This window comes from Copidosoma floridanum, unplaced genomic scaffold, assembly GCF_036245765.1.
Source record: "Copidosoma floridanum isolate Cflo_tuat_1 unplaced genomic scaffold, Cflo_Japanese_pri ptg000004l, whole genome shotgun sequence".
NCBI classification, from domain to species: Eukaryota; Metazoa; Arthropoda; class Insecta; order Hymenoptera; family Encyrtidae; genus Copidosoma; species Copidosoma floridanum.
Window position 1 is genome coordinate 40,301,077 of NW_028321881.1, and position 21,774 is coordinate 40,322,850.

General features: G+C 32.2%; 1 protein-coding gene across 1 annotated transcript in view; it reads left to right on the forward strand.

Moving 5' to 3' along the window:
* The window catches only part of Cad99C (cadherin 99C), a 376,725-nt gene that overhangs the window by 324,140 nt on the left and 30,811 nt on the right, over positions 1 to 21,774 (forward strand). The window contains exons 5-8 of the mRNA XM_089597377.1: positions 1,553 to 1,618; positions 7,108 to 7,286; positions 9,899 to 10,021; positions 13,833 to 14,096. Of these exons, the coding sequence (XP_089453503.1) occupies positions 1,553 to 1,618; positions 7,108 to 7,286; positions 9,899 to 10,021; positions 13,833 to 14,096 (632 nt within the window). The remainder of the gene's footprint in view (positions 1 to 1,552; positions 1,619 to 7,107; positions 7,287 to 9,898; positions 10,022 to 13,832; positions 14,097 to 21,774) is intronic.

The window sequence follows — 21,774 nt, forward strand, 5'->3', positions numbered from 1 at the left end:
GTGCACGGATTTGATGTACAGCATAAACAGGCGTGCGATAATTAGATACGAGGATGGCCTTTTTCCTCCGTCTCGCGTTACATCATCTTCTAGTTTCTGCCTTCTCGGCGGCTTAATCGCGCGGTCGTTCGATTTTATGTTTATGCATCAGGCAGCGTGGCTTTTGCGCGAAGCTTTCAGGGTCTCGCTTATGAATATAAAAGGGGAGAAGGGGTGAGCCCATTTGCGCACGAGCGTGTGCTGTGTATGTGTAATGGGCACCCAGCGAGCTGTGACACCGGAGCCTTTTTTGCCATTTTTTTTTTAACATGATCGGTATATTTATATCATTCGTAAATGAAGGTAGAGTGCTTGGAGATTCGGTTATTGGATGAAATTGGTAAATTGAACCTATACGCGGTTTTATATGAAATCGTTCGTCCTGTTCATTTCTAATGTGACTTAATAATTTTTTTTTTTTTTTTTTTTTTTTTTTAACACAATGTTAAAAACAATTGAATTGTACGCATATGTTAAGTTATTGACTTGTCTGTTTATATTTGACCCCAAGTTGGAGAACTATCATGCCAAGAAGTTACATATACATACCACTTTTTAACTCAAAGTGTAAAATAAAATCGTAAATTTTAAACACTTATTAGGGGTCTCGGTCCCATGGATATTCACAGATCAACCATGAGTTAAGGAGGTTCAATACATACCATCGACGATTTTAGTCACTATATGTGTTATAAAAAACAGACGTACTTTTTTTGGACGATATCAGCCATGTAGTTATTAAGATATTTCAAAATAAAAAATAAAAAACTTAACAAGGGCTGTAATGGGAAAATTTTTGTGACTTAAAAATAACGTACCTTAGTAATGGTTAAAAAATCGACAAAAAATATATATTGGCACTTCAAGTACTGCAAATTTATGATCCTGTGATTTTAACCAGTATTTATACTAATTAGAGAGAAAATCACAATTTTTCAAAGCAAAAATAAAAACTTTGGTTAGGCGTATAAGATGGATGCGCGTATGCCATGCATAGTAGTAAACTGTATTACATTCTGTCAGTTATGCCGTGAGCTTCCCACACCCCTGAACCTGCTTCATCGCCCCTCTGGAATATTGTATCGAACCTCCTTTAAGAAAATTTTTTGTTTTTTATGATTGTTTGAGAAAACTCGAACATAAATTTGATTTTATACAGCAGATGATCTTTATTTTCATTTACAAAATTTAAAATTGGTTTTTCCATCCAAGTCTGATTGTTGAATTCTACTGCTCCTCACACAAACCAGGTGATCAGTCTTGCAATTATAATCACGCAATGAATGACGGCCAAGTATTAATTTGACATGAAATATATATTCCACAACAGTATGATACGAAGCATACACTCCATATTGTCATATTCAGGCAGAGCTATAAAAATTACACCCTTGCATTAATCATTATTTATCGATACGACACCTAAAACAAAATTTAATTTTTGCGTTTTTTATTCCAAAAATGTAAAATTTATAATAAAAATAATAAAATATTGCTTCCGTTAATGTTTCAGGTTTATGCGAACTGGAGATAAACCAATCGAACATCATTCTCGACATCGAGGAGAGCAGAGGGGACTGTGAGTATACCCTATATTACGTATATGTGTATGCTATGTGTGTGCGTGTACACGATATGACTTACAAGCTATCGAACGCTATTTAGCATAATTTATGCGACCAAACTTATTTTTCGCCAACGTATGGTAATGGCGCGCCGATGGGATCGATGATTTGTAGGACAGCATACAGGTACACACGTACCCGCGGTTGATTGAAAAAAACAGAATTTATCGATCACCTCCTAGTACACCCATACCCGTTCGTTCGCTCGCGCTGTTTTTACAAATCTGTAATTTCTAACGGCACGTGCATACCTACCCGTAAATTTATCATTTGAAAAAAAGAAAAAAATATATATGCTGCTTGCAAAAGAACAATTTCATTTTAAACTCCGCCAAGTATCAACTATCTCAGTGACTTTGTCATCCTTAGTTATCCCTGTAAAAGTCGTTTTGATTTGATGTAATTTGTATAGAAGTACTACCTTGTCTTCGTGGTAACACTCGCACTCGTTCGGCGATGCCTATCGAGACTCCTTCGTGTGCCAACTGGTTCAGCAGCTTGTATGCGCGGGCGTAATCTTCCACCCTGGAGTGTTTGCTCTGTCGACGTCGTTTTGTTCTTCTCCTCTCCAGATGTCGAAAATTTTTCTACAGCCCGGAAAGTGCGCGAGATCTCTGATCGGAAATTGCTTATGGGGTAACCGTTAGCGGATGAGCTCGAAAAATCTGTTAAAAGATCGATCGCAACTTTTGACTTTATTGATAGCTGATTATTTCAGTCACTTACAGTGGAAATTTGGAAATCATGTTTCTCCTTTCAACGTCCCTTTTTGATGACAAAAACGTTAGTCAGAATAGTAGAATTATCAAAAGCGGTACATTCGGTATTTTATTCATCGATAAGAAACATACGTGTGGTGTAGCTCCCATTTAAAATGTGATCTGAGAGAAGGAATTGTTAGTAATTAACTTCATATGTTATAACTGTTAACTTATCTATAATATGTATCTCGAGTGTTGCCATATAACGTGGCACAGGTTCAACGTATATATGGCATGGTAACTATTAACATGTTGTCTGTGTGCAGTTAAAATTTAAAAAGTTATAAAGAACATGTAAATCAATTTTTTGTTAACATACTTGTAAGTTGATAGTTAACAAATCCTTCTCTCAGTGTCGCATTAATGTTTTTATTAACGGTTTTATGAAAAAAAGTAAAAAATCGAGAAGAGTCATTATTTGGTAAGCGTAGCTCTAAGCCATTTGACAATATCCCTAATTGAAGTTATGATTTTCATAGATGACGTAAATACACTTAATTTGACGTGCGAATCATTAAAATTGGTCAATACTTGTTTTAAGTAATCGACATAAAACTCTAAAAAAAAGGGAATCAGATTGTTTTTGTTATTCAGTTGATAATTTCTTTAGAGCCTAAGTACTTGAAAAGAATATGTCTTATATAATATAAAGACTTAGCACGATTTAAAAAAATAGTATTTATAATTTTCCGCTCATAAGTATTTATTTATTAAGTAGGTCTCAAATGTTTTATTCAATCTGATCCTTTGCCCACCTTTAAGAGTTATTTTTTTATTGCTAATTTTTGTTGTTGTGACGTCTAGTTTACGGATTTATTTTCAACATAAGGAATTTTTTATGCTTCAACAATATTTTCATAAAATCAATCGCGATTTAAAAAGTTTAACTTTGTTGGACTCTGTTTTCTTTGTAAATCTCTCAACATTGTCATAAAAATTTTGTACTCTTTTAGCTGGTATTTTAATATGTAGTCACCAAAAAAATTGCTTTAGGAAAAAAAAGTTTTTCAGGAGCAGAGATAAATTTTTTAGAAATTCATTTAGCCATTTTTTGATGGGGTTTAACGGGAAAAAATTTACCGCAGCGTAATAAAATAATAACAACTAACGTTTTTACATTGATTACATAGATCGAAAAAATCTTGTGTGAATTCTAATGAAAACATTTTTACCATTTTTTTTGTCATTGGAAGTTTTTTTTGTACCTCACAGATTCGAAAAAGAATCTAAATAATAATAAATAAATGAAAAAGTTTTCATACGAGCTTATTCTAATGCATTTTAGGTTAAAACAATTTTGTGATGTAAATACAGTTTTATATGCTATTTAATTTATTTTACAAAAAGTATTTACACAATCTCAAAACTAGAGATATTAAGAGAAAATGGCGGAATGTACTTTGTTAGTCGTAAATTTTACATTTCGATCTGTTAGATAGTTTAAGAGAGTAAATTTTCTATAAATGTTTTCTTGAAATTTTTAGTATACATCTTGGATTGAATCATAGGAAGTAGAACAAATGTTTTGTAACAAAATTATGGATGCTAAAACTGTAGATTAGTTTGTATTTATGTATAATTATAAAAATAAGTACAATTAGGTTTTAACACGCCAATTTACAATCAGATATTAAAAATATGTAGAATAGATCTGCAGCTTCCCTAAAGTACCATGAAAAGTGGATACTCATAATGAAGGTAGATAGGTAAAGTAAAGGTCGATAACGACCCAGTATAACCTACATATATAGTGATACAAAATACGTGGTTATCGACTAGTGGCTCTTTGACCTTTCAGGTAAGAAAAATTTTAAATCTTTAGAAAGAACAATAAACGTATATAAATTGCAAAAACATGCATAGAAACACAGCAAAGCAGGGACATGCAGATCAGTATCTCGAAACAGTTGAAAAAAATAAAGAAATAGCATTAATATTCGTACACTTGTGTACCTTGTACGCAAAAATTAAGTTTTTCTATAAATTCAGCTACTCATCATTACCTTATAATTAACTCACTCAATACAATTTTCACAACTTGTTCAAAAAAAATATTAAAAAAAAAAATAAATAAAAAATAATAATTATGTCGGGAGCCCCAGATTGTCACAGTATAACCAAAAGTAGCCGAAAAACGTCTCAATCTGCACGTCACGTATACACGTAATATACAATACAAGCGCACGTGTCTCCGTTTCTTTTCTTACGGAGCTTATATACTTATAACACGTCCCCCTACTGCATACTACAAGGTACATGCATAATGCATAGGATGACGTGAGCTAGTAGCTTTGTTCGTTTTCGCGCGACTCAATTTTTGTCGACCGCAGACGAGAGAAAGGTATAGCGATCGAGAGAGATATAGAGCGCAAGGAGTCTAGATTTTTTGTTCTATGGCTTGGTTATTTTTTCAATTTTAGCGCTAATGTTGGACAAGCGACCGCAAGACTTGCTTTCTGTTTTCACTTCTCTGACTTAAGCTTTTGTTTTTCTCGCAGTGTAAGATTTACCATAAAACTTTTAGATTTTTCTTTCATTTTTTCGTGGAAATGCTACTTTTTGCAGTATGACTGCATGCAATTTTTGTGTCTTTGTCTCATTTCTTAAAAATTCTTTTTTTTCAAGATATAATCTTTTTCATATTTAATTAAAGCTATAAAAGGGTTATTACTTCATACAATTAATCTATTCACATGGAAATATTTAAATGTTAATTATTTCTGTACGGTGCTCAAGGGCTTCGACCCCCAAACCCTTCCATACGCACGTGTACCCCTAAAATTTGATGAAACATTCATTATCTGAAATTTTTCAAGTAAGATTAAAAATTCCATTTGAATTTTCCTCAGTCTTATGCTTTTCAGTCTTCCCACTATGAAAAAACCAAGTGATCAAACTATACCAATCAACTCTCGTAGGATCAAGTTTCATTCCGTGACCCATCCATCTTTCAAGAAGGGCTGCACCGTATCCTAAAAACAGTATGATTATCTTTTGTTTCGATTTTCAAGTCACTGAGTATTGGTACCATTTATTTCACGGTTTTGGTTTTTCAGATGAAAGGTTTTTCTACCCAATAATGACCCACAAAAAAATACCGGAAATCAAATCCACGAAAACACTTGCTTCCAAACCCAAGACGTTTAACAATGTGCTTGAGACCTTTTTTGTTTCTGTTACCTGTTAATTTTCTTGAAAAAACTACGGTAATCAATCAGTATTGAAATCTAATCCACAGACTATCTACTGGCAATAGATACTTTGCTGACACTATGCTCGTACGCATACTCCTGGACAATCATCGTGGTGCAAAATAATAGTCCTGAACTTCTCTTCATTTCGCAACGAATGAAATAGCTCCTAATCACCCCGAGAGAAAAACTCAAATGTGACAAAAAGATGCGACCACGTGGTGGGAAAGCAGCTGTTCCTGTTTACAATTACCCGCCTCGAACGCACACATTATCCGATACTCGTACCCTTGCCACAATAATCTCTAGCGGCCCGTTTTTCTGCACTTTTTGAATTTACAGTTCCGAAGCGACGTGCCCTCTCGGCCGCAGGCTCGGCTTCTTTTCCGCATTTCCCGCCTTACTCGCGCGCGTCGCCAAGCACGAAGAAAGAAAGAAAGGAAAAAAAAAATTACGCTCGTTATGTTGACTTTTACCCTTGAATTTTTCAACGCGACTGTCTCCGTTTCTCCTGAGCGCGCGTTTCCGTCCACGACGAGCCTGACAATCCGGTGTGTCTCACCGTTATTTATCAGGAGTACTTTTTTTTCTTTCTGAAGGGATGCCTAGAAATACATTAAATAGACTACGTTTTTCATATTCCTCGGGATGGTGACCTCGAGTGTTGGACTTCCTGATGATGTGCCCATGATCTTCTTCATTGAAAATCGTCTTTTGAGCTTCGAAGCTTTTTATCCATTTGGATGCCTTAGTTTTTTTAGCTGCTCGATTTCTCAAAGTGGCTCTAGCGGAAAAATCCTTGCACTAACAAAAACAGCCCAAGTAAACTCCCAACTCTTGCAATCCTTGAAACAACGGTATCAACACGACAGTGTATATATGTAAGACTCCGATGAAGTACTCTGATGTTGATCGCTCTTTGCTTACAAGCTTTCGTACTATATACCAAATTTAATATACGAATGACAGCTTAACGGTAAAGAGTAGTTAGCATCATAAATCCTTCGCTCTTTGTAAGATCCTGCTGCTTTCTTACTCCTGATTTGAGTAACTTTCAAACAAACATAATTTTATTGGATAGATGATTTTTGATTAGTACGCTGTTTCGTTAATTTTTATAATTATAATTTCATGCATAAAAAATAATCGATGTTGAAAAAAGTATAATCGTTTTGATGAGAGTCTAGTCAAGAGGCAAAGTTTTGAGTAAAGATTTAATCACTGATTGAGGAAAACAGTTTTACTTTTATAGTTTTTTTTTTCCTCTGTATTTTTTTATTGAAACTGAAACTTCCATTACTCCATTTTGGGATAATTTATTAGTGTGCACTTTTTTTTCATTTTTTTCCAGCTTTTAATTGAAAATACCAATGTACTACATCAACTTCAATGTGCAATGAAAAAAAGGAAATTTTTTTGCATCTAAAATTGTTTGTGTCCCTGGAATGAATGAAGCTTTAGGTCTAAGACTCGAAAATCCTTTGTTCGCAGCGATCGATCAGGAAACAGTCCCGGCAGAGCTGCCCGTTATCGGCGACCCAACGAACGAGACGATCCTCGAGCTGAACTTAACAGGCCGCCAGCCACTTTTTACCCTCGATGGCAAACGACTCAGGCTTCTCAGGCCACTGGACCGAGATGAGGATAATCTGTCGCACGTCTTTTTTCAGGTAAATACTTTATTACTACAATGTTATATTGATGACTGTTGTTATTGTTATTGTTATTATTATTATTATTATTATTATTATTATCATTATTATTTTAACTATTGTTTTAACTATTATTATTGTTTTTATTGTTATTATTATTCTTATTGTTGTTATTATTATTACTGCTGTAATTACATTACAGTACATGTTAGGTCGATCCTTGTAGATTTTTAACAGCTTAGGCATTTTTTACAATCTTCATTTGAATAAAATAAATTAAAAAACTAACATAGTGTAAGCAACCAAGTTATCAAGAAAGTGTAACGATACGCTTAACGTATTGATTCAGTACATGATAAATTGTGCACCAATTTTTGAATGAGCATTTTTACATGCTTTTATTCAACTTATACTCAATTTCTGTCACTGTATGTCCGTAAAGGATTTTTGTAATCGATTTTCGACCTTTTATTAAATGCGATATAAATTTTTCTTTTTTCCCATAGAAATTTTCATTGTAGACGATAAATTCAGTGTGAGTGCTTTAATAATAAAATATGAGAGATCAAGGAAAATACAAATATCAAATTAATGTATGCATGAGGTTCGGATGAAACCTTGTTTTCGGACATTGAGTGACTTATGGGTCGCGTGGTGTAAAACAAGCCGAAATGTTAAAAAAGTTAAGCTGAATTAGAAAAAAAGAATACACCTTGATTAATTTTTCAATCATAAGTTTTATAAGTTGTATTTGGACTAACGTCGTAAGTTACAAAAACTCAAATTATTATTATTATTTTTTTTTAAAACTACTAAAGAAAGATTACAATCCATTAAAGAAAATTCATGAAATATGTCAATTTGGGTAACTTTGTAATGAATTCAATGTTGAATAAAAGTATCAATTATAATTACGCAGCACTTCATCGATAAAAGAATATTGATTATCAACTTTTTGTAAAACCAAGTATTATCAGTTCATTTGGTAAAAATTAAAATGCAATTTATAATTCAAAATTTGAAGAAGTTCTATGGTCACAAATATCTCTAAAGAAAGCAAACTAAATTCAAAAAATAGGTTGTCAAAAGAAAAAGTCAAGGGCTGTGCTGATAAAATCTTTATTCTCTATATTATCGAAACATTATTGTTTGTTCGTAAATATTTTGAGAGCATAGCCCTCGACTTCTTTATTTGAGTACTTCCATCGCTGCTCTTAAACGTGTCGCTTAAACATTGAAATTTGGTATAAACTTCTAGACAGTAAAGAGGCAGGATCATGTTGTATGGCAAGATAAAAAAAATAAGAGCGTTTTTCAATTTTTTCAGAAAAATACAACAGTGACCTAAATCTTATAAATACGATATTGGTTTCTTGTATATGAAAACGTGGATGAAATAAAGGCGTGACGTGGAGTTAAAGCGTATTGTTTGGTTGTTCAATTTTCGAGAAATTTCGAGAAATTTTCGTGCAAACGCGAGAGAACTAAGTACTTAATTAATGTTAAACAATTTTCGGCCACTCACCGAAAAAAATATCTCTCTCGGCATTACGGAAAACCAACGGTGATAAAAAAAAAGCGGAGGATGCAGCGAGGTGCACAATAACTCGGCGGCTGAAATCACTCGCAGCAAAGCCGGCTTTGCTCCACATAGGACGAGAAGCAGATATACGCACACATGTGCATAGTACACCCTCCTGCGAATAATCGAGCGAAAGGGAATCAGGATTCGCCGACGGTAATCTTCCAGGGTCATCGTTGACTCACGCGCGCGTGTGGTGTATAATTTGGATGCGTTTGTGTACCACATTGTGAGCAACCGACGATTTACGGAAATACATATACGTGTACGAGAAAAATAATGGCTTATCAGTGCTGTGTTACGTATCCAGCATGATTTTGCACAGACTGTATGGTATCTATTTTGGTACGAATTTGCGAGGATCAAGCTCGGGTTTTTTTCTGAAACTATAGATACTACTAGATACTACGCGATATGCGCGATTTTACTATTTTTGCGGCTGTTTTTATCATCTCATAATACTATTTTTGTCATAAAATTTTATTTTTATACTAGCATGTACGACACTCATCAAAAAGAATGAGCCTTTTCCAATATTTTTTTGCACTCGTTTTATTTTCTTTCATTATACACCTCATATTAACTTAACTTTTCATCATTACGTGTTTTTGTTTATTGAATCTTTACCAAACAGTTTTAATGATTGAGTAAACAAAGAGTTTGAGTAATAGCACTTGCACCGTACATTACCCATTGTTTAAAATGACAAAATATAAATATTTATTGCGCACAATTTTATTTCTTATTCCCGTCAATTAAATAAAGTTTTTTGTTTAATCGTTTTTTGACCAGAGCAAAAAACTTTAATAAATTCATTTACTGTGAATTTACATTGTTTTGATTACTGCTACTATTTTATGTAATAAATTTTTAAAAAGACCCACTGAACCTGCTTCGTGGATCTGTCACAACCAATTACACAACGAATAAAAAAAGGCTTCAGTCACGTGACGATAAATCTTCTTTCTTTTCCGACCGTCACGGTGGAATAGCGGTAGTGTTGCAGCTTCGTTACTACAATGATCTTTTTTTTTTTTTGTTGTTATAGCTGAGCTGCACGGTGCGAGCGACGAACAGCAACCGCAAGATCCCGGTGATCGTCCGAGTTACGGATGTCAACGATAACGCGCCCAGATTCGACAACACGCCGTATGAGACTACAGTTTCTGAGGTAAGTCATTCGATATGTTGATGTAATACACATAGAGATTATACGGAATGTGTATATCATTCTAAAGTTGATATTTTTACGTTTTTGGATCTCCTACGGATGTTATTGTATATGGTGTTGAGTCTTGAGTTTCACTGGTGAAAAGTTGCTAGAAGATTATGTGTGGGTATTGTACAGATACTTGAAACGTATGAAGAAGGGAATTGAAGTCTTGGGATACAAAATATAACTGGGTTTATTTAGTAATTGAAAAATCGAGAAGTGTTAGTGTGTATTATGCTACAGAGTGAGATTTTGCTACATCATCAGTAATGCCATTTTTGTTTGGTTATATTATTCATTTGAACCAAAATTTCGATCTTACCTATTATTTAAATTTTTTTCAGATTCCTTCCTCAATCCTTGATTAGTCTTGCTGAATCAATTTATCATTTCAATTGTCCAGAACAATTCATTTTGGTTTTTATTTTTTCAATAAAAGAGTTGTTCATGAGGAAAATGGTGGCCAGTGTGTTGTGAACTTAAAATGGTATGATTAGTAAGGTAGAAAGTTTTATAACTACTTATGTTTAGACCACTATTGGACGGAAAAAAGTTTGCATAGAAGTATAGCTAAAATATTACAACAGTGATTTTTACAGAAACTAATAAGTACTGAGCAAACTATTTTTGGTGACTTTGTGAGTGAAACTTTTATGATGGTACAGGAAAAAAAGTCAGCCTCGTAAAAAAATTTTCTAGCTTTAAGTGTAAGAACTTTTTGTACCTTTTCTAATGAGTACTCTTTTTCGTTTTGATAGAAAGAAGATGTCATTGATTCCTAAGTTTCGTATGAACTGCTCGTTGTTAATTCAATAAAGTACACTAAGCAATAAATTTTGTTTTGAATATCGTATTTGAGTTTTTAGTTACAAAAATGTTTTGTTTACTGCTAAAGTAAAAACCCGATATTCTTACATTAATTAAAAAATACAATTGACACAGTTCAAAATAAGGTACATGCTATTTCTACGATCGCTAATTATTCAGTAAAAATCTAAAGGTTCAGAAATTTCACGTTAACTTTTTAGCTATTGTAAACAAAGTACTTCAAATTTGACAAGCGTGACAGTACAGCATAAAAAACGAACACATTAACCGATCAAAGACGACAATAGCTCTTTTAACGGAATGGCGACAAATTGCATCATGACGTCCGGTCGAAACGTTAAGGGGCTGCTTTTGCAGTGTCGACGAAGCCAGCGCTAAATACATTACATGCACACGTGCCCCTTTCATCGTATTTACCAGTACAGACGAGCTATTGGAGAAAATTGTGTGGTAGTAAGTAGCGCCGAGCGATTACATCGAGTCTACTGTAACGATCGGTACACGAACGGTTCGAGAGAACAGGGGGGCCATATAATGCGGGAAGCGATAATAGAGATGATCCTCCAGGATAAAGGATCGACTGTGCCTCCATTATTCCACCTTATAACGTCCGAACAGCCGATCGATTTTCCCCCTCTTGCTCCTTACGTTTTCTCTCTTCCTCTTACCGATTTTGCGCGCCGGGGATGCCTCGATCGCGGAAAGTTGTTGTGTCGCGGATCTCTGGCTTTTCACAAATAAGGAAGCTCGCGCGAGGGTGAGAAATGTCATGCGTAAGAGATAGAAAGAGATGCTGATGGATGGTTATTATTTTTGTTTCACGTTTTACTTTCGAGTTGACCGCTTCCTTAAGTGAAACTAACCGTACAGAAGTGTTACCGGACGCTAGAAAATTGGAATCGCAATTTTGTAAATATCGCATTCAAGCTAAGTATTTTAAATGTTTACTGTCTCACTGAATTTCATTTCCCATAATTTAGATAAATACAAGAACATAGTACAGTATTGGTTTACGTTGTTCCATACGGTCATCCGTTAATCTGGGGAATGGATTTGAATTTAACGAGGTTGATGTGGTGGATTCCACCGATTATGTGTAAGCCAATGACAACTCGCTAATTCAGACTGGAGTAATACGTATAATTGTGGTCAAATTCTAATCTTGTTACTAGAATACATGAAAACTAATCCTTCATGGCATTGTGAATAATTTTTCGTGTAGTTCCCAATTACATATCAGTTCAGTAAAGTAATTATAAAAGAAGAGTCTGGAAGAAAACTGATGGAATTGATTCACAGTTTAAGGAAAATCGTGCTTTTAGGACAGTATCTGCACTGAGAAAAAGAAATTATAGAGAAATGCCAGCAAAAATTATACCATTTTTCACAGTAAATCGAATGCAAGCTGGTGAAAAAGGAAAAAGTTATTATTTTTAACAGTAAAGATTGTTTTACCAGTAAAAAAAGTATAGTTTAAATCGTTAGAATTATGGTTAGAAGAGTAAAAATTATCATGCTGGAACAGTAAACCTGGGAAGTATCGGTTAGTAAATTTTACTTTTTCTCATAGAATTTTTTACTGTTTTAACCATAATTTTCACTTTTTGAACCATAATTTTAACTGTTAATCCAATTATTGTTACTGTTGAAAATGATAACTTTTTTGTTTTTTGTCAGCTTACATTCGATTTACTGTTGAAAATGTTGATATTTGCTGGAATTTTTCTATTATTTTTATTATTTTTTCCTCTCAGAGTAGTTGCACCCGTTAAGGAAACATCGTTTTTATTGCAGTTGTAACAATTTTTTATTTGTATTGCATTTAATCACGTAAGATTCGGTAATAACAGATTACTTTTTTTTTATTGCCCATTATTACTTATTGATTGAGTCATACAGTACATATATTGATTATTTTATGAGATTCGGTCAAAAACATGTAGGTGTTATTGTAAGATTGATTAGTATCGTATTCTACAACCGACAAACAGTTTTATTGGACACTCCTCATTAAGCTACTTACTATTTGCATTGCGACGAGATATTCTGATATGGAAATGTAGGTTCTGATATGTAAGTATGGAAATGTATACTTCCGAAGGACTCTGACACGTGTGAGATGCTTCTAGCGCTCCATTGAAAACCATTAATCTGATAAGCTATTTGGGGTACATAAATGATTGATATCATTAAAGTTAAGGCGATTGGGGCTTTTTCTGTCTTAATAGTGATCATGGTAAACATCGTCACAGAAATTTTTTCAAGTATCTAACAGCTTAGACAACTTTTTTTCCTTCAGTTACTGGAAATAATCTGATCTTTACTGCTTAGGATAAAATACTACAGAGGAATAAGGTATACAGAGGTTTGAAATAAAGTACCTTCAGTTTTGAACAAAAAAAACGTAAATAAGCTGTGGAATTATGTTCGTTATGCATGTTCTATTAGCTATTACAAAAACAGTAAAAAAAATTTTCAACTTAAAAAGAAAAGATTCTTGGAACGAATTTGACATCATTTTGAACGTTTATTTCGTATAATGTTTTTTATTAAAAAAAAAACTAACTATTTTCTTATTATAATCTACTTTGATGACACCACACACTTGATGTTTGTGAGGTTTTATCAACAGTATAATATATGATATATTAACTACAATCGTCTTGAACTAGAAAACTCATGTCAACCTACCACTCAATAGCATTTATTCTAAATTACTAACATTTTTTAATTCTGATTTATTTTTTTTGTTATACTGTGGCCAAGATTAAAAACTCCCAGATTTATTTACTTTCAATTTTTGTAAAACTATTTTTGCAAGAATTCCATCGATAAACTCAGGGATGCAATCAAATAAACTTGATAAAAGGTTTTGGATGTTAAACAAAAATTCTTAGTATGGGTTGTTAAAAATCTTATATGTCCGAAATTCGTGTTTTAGTTAACACCAGTGGGATCAACCATTTTCAAAAACGTTGTCGCTAACGACGCAGATGCGGGAGTCAACGGTCTAGTAGAGTACTCGATAGCTCCTGGAGATGGCATTGGCATCGGTAATGGCGACGGCATGGGTCACGATCACATCACCACAGCTGATGGATATGGTTATTTCAGCATCAATTTACCGCATCAGGGACAGGTGACTGTTAACCGCACCCTTGACTACGAGAGGACGCGACTCTATCTCGTCACCATACTTGCTTCTGTGAGTACAACTGATTTTAACATTGTACACAAATATATTTCAGCTGTATCTAAGTAACTGTCATCAATACTTTTTCATTAGTTAATATTTTCTGTTAGCTTGTTTGTTTTACAAAAAAATCTTATTCTTATAAGCTAGCACTCTAGGTTATTTTAGTCAAAATTATGTAGCCAATAAGTATTCTTAACAGGTAACAGCAATTTTCATGAAAATTCGTAAAGTTGTATGTCATGTACCCCTGATGAATAGAAAAGTAACAGTAATGAAATAAAAAATTTTAAACTCTATTAACTAAAGAGTAATACAACTTTGACTCAGTATAGAAGCAATACATAAGTTCAATATAAAAAATGAGAAGTGATGCCAAAAAACCAATAACTAGGACTACGAATATTTCTTTGATTAATACAAAGTTGTCGATGCTTATTGCGTTTTTTTTATTGCCAAGTACTTTTTGTTTCTTATTTTTGCGTAAATGAAGCTCCCGGAGACCTGATTCAAGTACCACTGACAGAATTTTGTCAAATTTGTCTACAAAAGGAGAGTTTTTTTCAAACATAAAGCTCCTTCCACTATTCAAAAATTTAACATCCGTAATTTTTAGCTTGGATGAATAACTGTTGCTCTTGTGTAATTCCGAGAACATATATGCTTTGTTCTCAAATGTAAAACAGATAACTCGTTCTTCCTTAACTATATACCTATAAGTGGTAATAATAATTTTAATACATAGGTGTTTATTAACCAAATCATTGAGTTAAATTTTAATACATACTCAAAGCAACTACTTGCTGAAGCAATATTAGTGATAGATTTTAATTTCTGAAGCCAAGTATCGTATGAATCCACAAACATCCATTGATGTATTGCTTCATTAGCATAAGGTTTTAACTTAGAATTCACAACGTCTTTAAAATTTTTCAAGGATATGGGCTTACTTGAAAGTTTTGATTCCGTTAGTTTTGCATAAATACTTTCTGAGAAAGCCATTGCTGAAATTATTATGCAAAGAAAGACGATCCTTCCCACTATATTACGTGGAAATTTCACACCCGATAGACCCAGAGTCATCTGGATGATAGTTAGAGGATTTGTCTTAATAATTCCCACATGATTTGCGAAAACAAAAATAAAAAATGTCACAATAAGACTAACAACAAAAAATATAACAGCTTCCACGGGAATCTTTCTCTCTTTTATATTCAACGAAGATGATGATACCATGCCGCAAATTTTTTCAAAGTAAATGGTAATCCCTTTCACAATATTGGTATTATTGTAAACTAGTGGTTGAGATGACAATATCGTATATGGCAGGAGATTCACAACACCAGATTTTAAGTCCTCGACGGAGCGTTCCAATGCACCGTATCCTGACGTATAGTTCAGCATCACAGGTTTGAACTTTATAATACTAGCTACCTCTTTGATCAAGTTGTAGTCAATTCCTTCGTACTCATGACCATTGACGTGTTCGATGTAAGGTACTGTATCCATGTAGGGCATTTTGAGCTCATAGGCGCTCATATTAGAAGTTTTATCAGGAAAAAGTTCCGATTTGATTGTGTATAATTCAGAGATAAACTCTTTGGTAAATGGATTGTAACATTGTATCATAACGTTACCTAAACCAATTGCCATTGTAGTAAAGTCCAAAAACTTCAAGTCCCAGGCTTTTAGCAGCACAGTTTGTAAGGTCGTTGTATTTATTGAGTCACTATTAAAATCTATTAAGATACATTTTGGATGAGAATTCAATGATAACTGTGCGATGAAATTCAAATATTTTAAAGTCAAATCCAAATCCTTGTTGTAGCGAACCATGGATTTTTGGAATATTATGTAGAAAGTAGTAGATCTAGAGCTTTGCAGTGTGCGTTTGGTATCATATTTCAATGGATCAACTTGGATAATAGGCAGTTGAGACATCAGCTTTTGTAATATATGATTGTATTCTTTTGATAAGTTGTAATGATTATAAAAAACCATGACTTGATGAAAGTGCTGCTGTTGTATGTATTTAATCAGAATTGGAGTCCAACTATCACTGCTCTTATTTGCAACGATCATGGCTCTTTTAATACAAATTATAACATAAAAATAAATCCACACTTTTTTACGGCACATAATTTACAGTAATTTTTTCTTCTGATCTTATTCACGTTCAAAGCTACACTAAGTCAGTAGAATCTCTCATACCCTGTGTTTTTTTATCTTAGTAACGCAAATTGAGGTTGTCACGTTATAGATATGATTTGTCAACATGCCAGATAAGGATTCAATGTTTGGTGACGTAACTTCATTAGAGTTTTCCAGCCTTAATAAGATTCACGTCCAATAACCGAACCTAAACACATGATCGTTATCAATATGAGCCGTATGACAAGTTTGACTTATGTTTCTAAACAAAATAAATTAAGTGGTTGTAGTCAATATGGTGCTAGTAAATGGTGGACATAATATCATGCAATGCTGAATATTTTTGGACATAAATTATTAATTTTTTATTTTAATAGAAGTTATGAAGATAAAATATTATTTTCTGCTGTTTTGAAGGGTTCTAAGAATATTTTTAATTTATTAAACGCATACAAGTTTTTGATTTTAATAGTTTAAAAAAGATCCGATATTTAAAAATTCAGAGCATCTTAAACTATCATGATTTTACTTTGACTTTCAATCATCAAAAAAAATTAAGAAAAATTTCTTCCTAAAATCATCAATTCTGTTCTAAAAGTACTGTTTCGTGGAAGACGTAAAAATTAAAGACATCAATTAATCGTTTTTCGTTTGTATATGCTGAAACATATGTACGATGTTAGAGTGAAAAAGGGACTGTCCTTGCTATACTACTTCCGGTAAGTGTGATGGTTGTCGAGTTTTTTTGACATGGGTCAATTCCTGTGCCGAAATCGATCGGTTCCCCTTTACTAATGCATATAATGCTTTGCTTGCTATGGTTGTATACGTTAAAAGTGCAAACTAGCTCCTTCTACGTAGTTTTTAACCAACTAAAATAATTTAAAAAGTTTTTTAATATTAAGTTTCCTTTAATAGTTACTGAGACAATGAACCACTTGAAAAGTTTTTGTGATTGAAATGATAATGTGACGGTACAAGCTTGGCTAAAAATTTTGTCAGTTATAGAATCATATTCGATAGGGCCCATATTAATTCGTGATACTCTTTATGACATGTAAACAATTTGTAAATTTACGATATGCCTGAACTAACACTACGGTAGTGAGCATTAAAGTTATGTTACAAAGGTTAAGGTGGCTTGGGCGTTTGGTGCCGTACCAAGCGAAGGGCCCTTTAAGGTTCTATGGATTATAAAAAATACTCTTTGTTCATTGTCATGGTTATTGAATATATAAATCACATATTCAAATTTTAGAGTTTTATTGGCCTCAGAAGTTATAAAATATCGATAAAAAAAAAATTCATTATTCTTATCTGCGCATGCGCAGAAGCCCATAAGTGACGTTTCTCGTAATTTTTTTAAAGTCTCAGTGGTTTACATATAATTTTTATAATTATAAAAGATCACTCATAAGAAAAAGGTATGATTACAGTTTTTGTTTGTAAAAGTTTATCATTTACTATTTGAGTTATAGTCGTTTTAGTGATAAATCCCATAAAATTGCGTGTTAAATTAGTTAATTTTCAGTAGTGATTTTCTGAAAAATTATGTGGTTGATCGTAGTATTTTTTCATTACACATTAATTAGGCACACGTTATTTACATAATTTCAAAATTTTAAGGATTGTTAACATTCCAATAAAAATCGCCCAAGCCACTAAAGGAAGCTCATTACCTATTTATAGCAATAAATTTTGAAGTATTCATAGAACTAATAATATGTGCACCCCAATGGTTACGCTGGCCAGTTTTGTTTATTATTATAAGAACATTTTGGCTCATACACAGAATCAAGATTTAAGGCTCCCATCAGGTTCAAATAATTAATCGCTACTGAGGCCTGCGATGGCAACGCGTTAGGTGTGTCATCAGTGAATATTTTATTATATATACAAATATTTATTATTAGTTTACACATATGTTTATTTATCATTTGATAAACAAGAGGCTTAATTCATGCAGCAAGAAAAAAACGCAGTTTTTGAGTATTAGGCACGACTTATATGAGGGAGTATATTACTGTTATTGACACTCTGTGTCTAAAGTGTGTACTTTCGGTGCAGGGTTGGTGAAAAAATTTCCACATCTAACGGGATGAAGAGAAGCAAGCCTCATAATAATGATTATCGCCCCTAACTTTGCCTCGAGCGTCAACTGTATGCATTCTGAACAAGCTATTATTTTATTATTTTTGGCAATTGAAGCGGTTATTTTATTTTACAGATAAAAATGTTGAATATAAAAAAGTTATATTTTTTAAAGGTCTACAAGTTTTAGATTAACTTCGTAATCTAAATTGTAAAACGAACAAGTCAGATATGGGAAAACGACAATTTTGCTATTATTCGGCATTTTTTGTGACTTAAAACGCCAATTTGATATCATAACTAAATATCTCAAATGAAAAAAAATTGTATATTAATGAGATCTACAACTCTCTCAGTTTAACTTCTTATTTAAAATGCAAAACAAAATAGTTGAATATGAAAAAACGACTTATTATTTATTTTACAAGCACTTTTTTGCTCACAGAACGTTCGGGTAACATCCTGGATGAAAATATTAAATACCGAAAAGGTGTATTTAAATCATACCTACAACCTAATCTTTTGCAGCAAACCTCGAAAATATCGTGTAACAAAGTTATAGCCGAAAAGCCGTTTTTTTTTTTTAACAAAAGTGCTATCTTATAATGACTGCCATTTTTTTCTAAAACAGGAAACCTTGCCGATTTCAAACCATCACGTTAGACGTAAAAGACGAAGCTTTCTGTTGAATTTCAGCCTAATCTGACAAAAACTTCATGAGTTAGTAAAAAAACTTAAATATGCCCATACATACATAAATACACACACCCCTGACGCCGAGGTCCACGATCAGAGTTTTTTTTCCACCAAATTTTTTTTTCACAAAAACATTAAGTTTTCATGGTACTTACAGTTCTTACTCTGAAAAAACTATAAGGCACTCCTGAGCCGTCCCTAAATAGGTAGTACTTTTGAAGTTAGGAAAAGCTGATCTCATATAAACTGACATGCAAGATTGCATTTTAACATGTTTTAAACTAAACAAAATTGCTATAAGAAAGTAAGAAATTTTTCTGATATCTGTTCGATTTTAATTTTACAAAGGTGGTTTAACTCCATGAACGATTTCAGATAAACTCATCAAAAAGATTTAAAAAAAAAACTATTCACGTGTAATTAGCTAGAGGTAATTGCTTATATTAAAATTGATCATACGAAAATAACTATTTTCAGTTAAAAAATGTAAAAACTCATTACATTTACAATATTTTTGTAAAATTTCCATCCATTGCTCTATCTGAAATTATTTAGAGAGTTAACTTAGCTCAATACTAATAAGACTAAATTGATTACTAAAAAGATTTTACCTTTTTTAGTATTGAAAACCATTTTTTATTTATTATTAATATTTTATTTATTGGAGATACATACACGGAGTGAGATAAGGAAGAAAGAAGAACCATGAACATTTTTCCTTTTTATGTAATTTTTCAAATTAACGATATTTATATTAGATGTATGTATAGACATGCAGTATTGCAAATTTTATAAAATTACTTATTTCTTACTACAAAGTTCCCTCTTTTTTTTCTTCTTTTTTTTTTTTTTTCAAGAACAACTGGCAAATCTATTATTATTTCAGAATTTAGTATTGTCTATAGGTAATAAACGTCCTAAAAGAGAATTTTCACGTTATGCTTATAGTAAAGTTATGTTAAATTTACCAGGACTAAAAAAGTAGAGATTATAAAAGACCTACAAAAATTCTGAAATGTATCTCATGCGGAGCACCGACTACATGTTGAACAAAATAAGAAGTATATCCATAAATTTGTATCCTTATGTTATTTCAAATAATGTTACTAGTAATTACATAAAACGTTCTTATTACAATGTAGAGAATTTGAATCACACAAAAACACACTAATAATAGACTAAAATGTTTTGGTAACATAAGCTCATTTCAAAACATGACTAAACTTTAAATTTGAGAATCAAATTCCAAAACTGAAGAGAGCTTATCTTAATAATAAAAATTCATAAAATATTTGTCAAAAACACACTATCACTCAATGAAAAATTTAAAAAACCTAGAAAAATGATAAAATATCCTAATGAGCTTTAAATTTTATTATTAAAGATAATTCTATGTTTATTCACAAGACAATTATTAATCATAAATAGACTAATTATAATAAGGCTTTTCTGCAGACTTTTCAGTTCCCTGATTATACCAATAAGATAAAAAACAATTGGTTAGTCAACTTAACTGATTTACAAATCTCAAATTCTGTGCATGATGTTTCATGACATAATAAATAATTGAACTGTATACACGTAGATAAACACAATATTATTTAGTTATGACAAAAATTTGAATATCAACTTAAATATCATAAATCCAAAGAAAATATTGAGTCAAACAGTATGTTAAGGAAAAAATGTTTATATTCAATAAATAGCCGCAATAATACAAGCAAACATATTTGACGTACAGAAAACTCAAAATTGGATTTACATTAAAAAGATGATTATGTAAAAAAAGTTCATAGGAATCTGTTACAAAAATTACTATACAATATGTAAAAACCCTTTGACTAGTATCACTAAAACACACGTAGCTCAATTAACACATCAATACAAGTAAATATCAAAGAAAATGCACCTCATTTTTTTGTGATTTAACTTGAAAGGTTTCATTGATTCAACAGCTTCATTTTATTACTCACATACAAGTATTATGAATTCCTGAAAGCTTTCTCCAACACCCTTAAAGTCTTATGAATTAATTTTTTTTTTTTTTATACACCACCCATGAGGCAAACATAAGTAGTATCTAATAAGTAGTGTGTAAATTGTCTGGGTTTTATAGTTGTGAACAACTTTACAATGTATACAACTTTACAACAATGCACAACAAACAATATTGAATTAAGGCTTTGTTTTTGTAACATAAAGTAATTTTAACACTTGAATAATATTTTTTTTTTATTTACTTAACATTCAACTATATGATCTTTAAGGCTTGGTAAAATAAAATTAAAAAAATAACAAGACACAAATAAATAAGACGCAAGCCCAGACATAAAAGGCATTTTTGTTGTGTTTATACTAGTTTTATCCTCAGCTAAAAAAATTTGTTTGACTTGTTTACGTTTTTTAAAAGTCACATACAATTATAAGTTTTACTAACTTATTACTATGAATATTATTTTACGTAATTCAAGATTGTTAAATGTAGACATATTATTTAAATTATTATTAACACTACAAAATGTTTTATGCGAACAAAAAATCTGGGTAATATTAACATTATATATACCTCTAAAAACCTGGGGAAAGTCTGAAAATTTTAAATTGTCCGATTTTTAGAAATTATGGTACGCAGAGAATGATAAAACTTTAACTCAGTACAAATATGATGAATAAGTTCAACAAAAAAAACGTAAACTGAAGCTGTAAAACCAAACACTACTATCACAAGGAGTCTTCTAATTAATAAATAGTT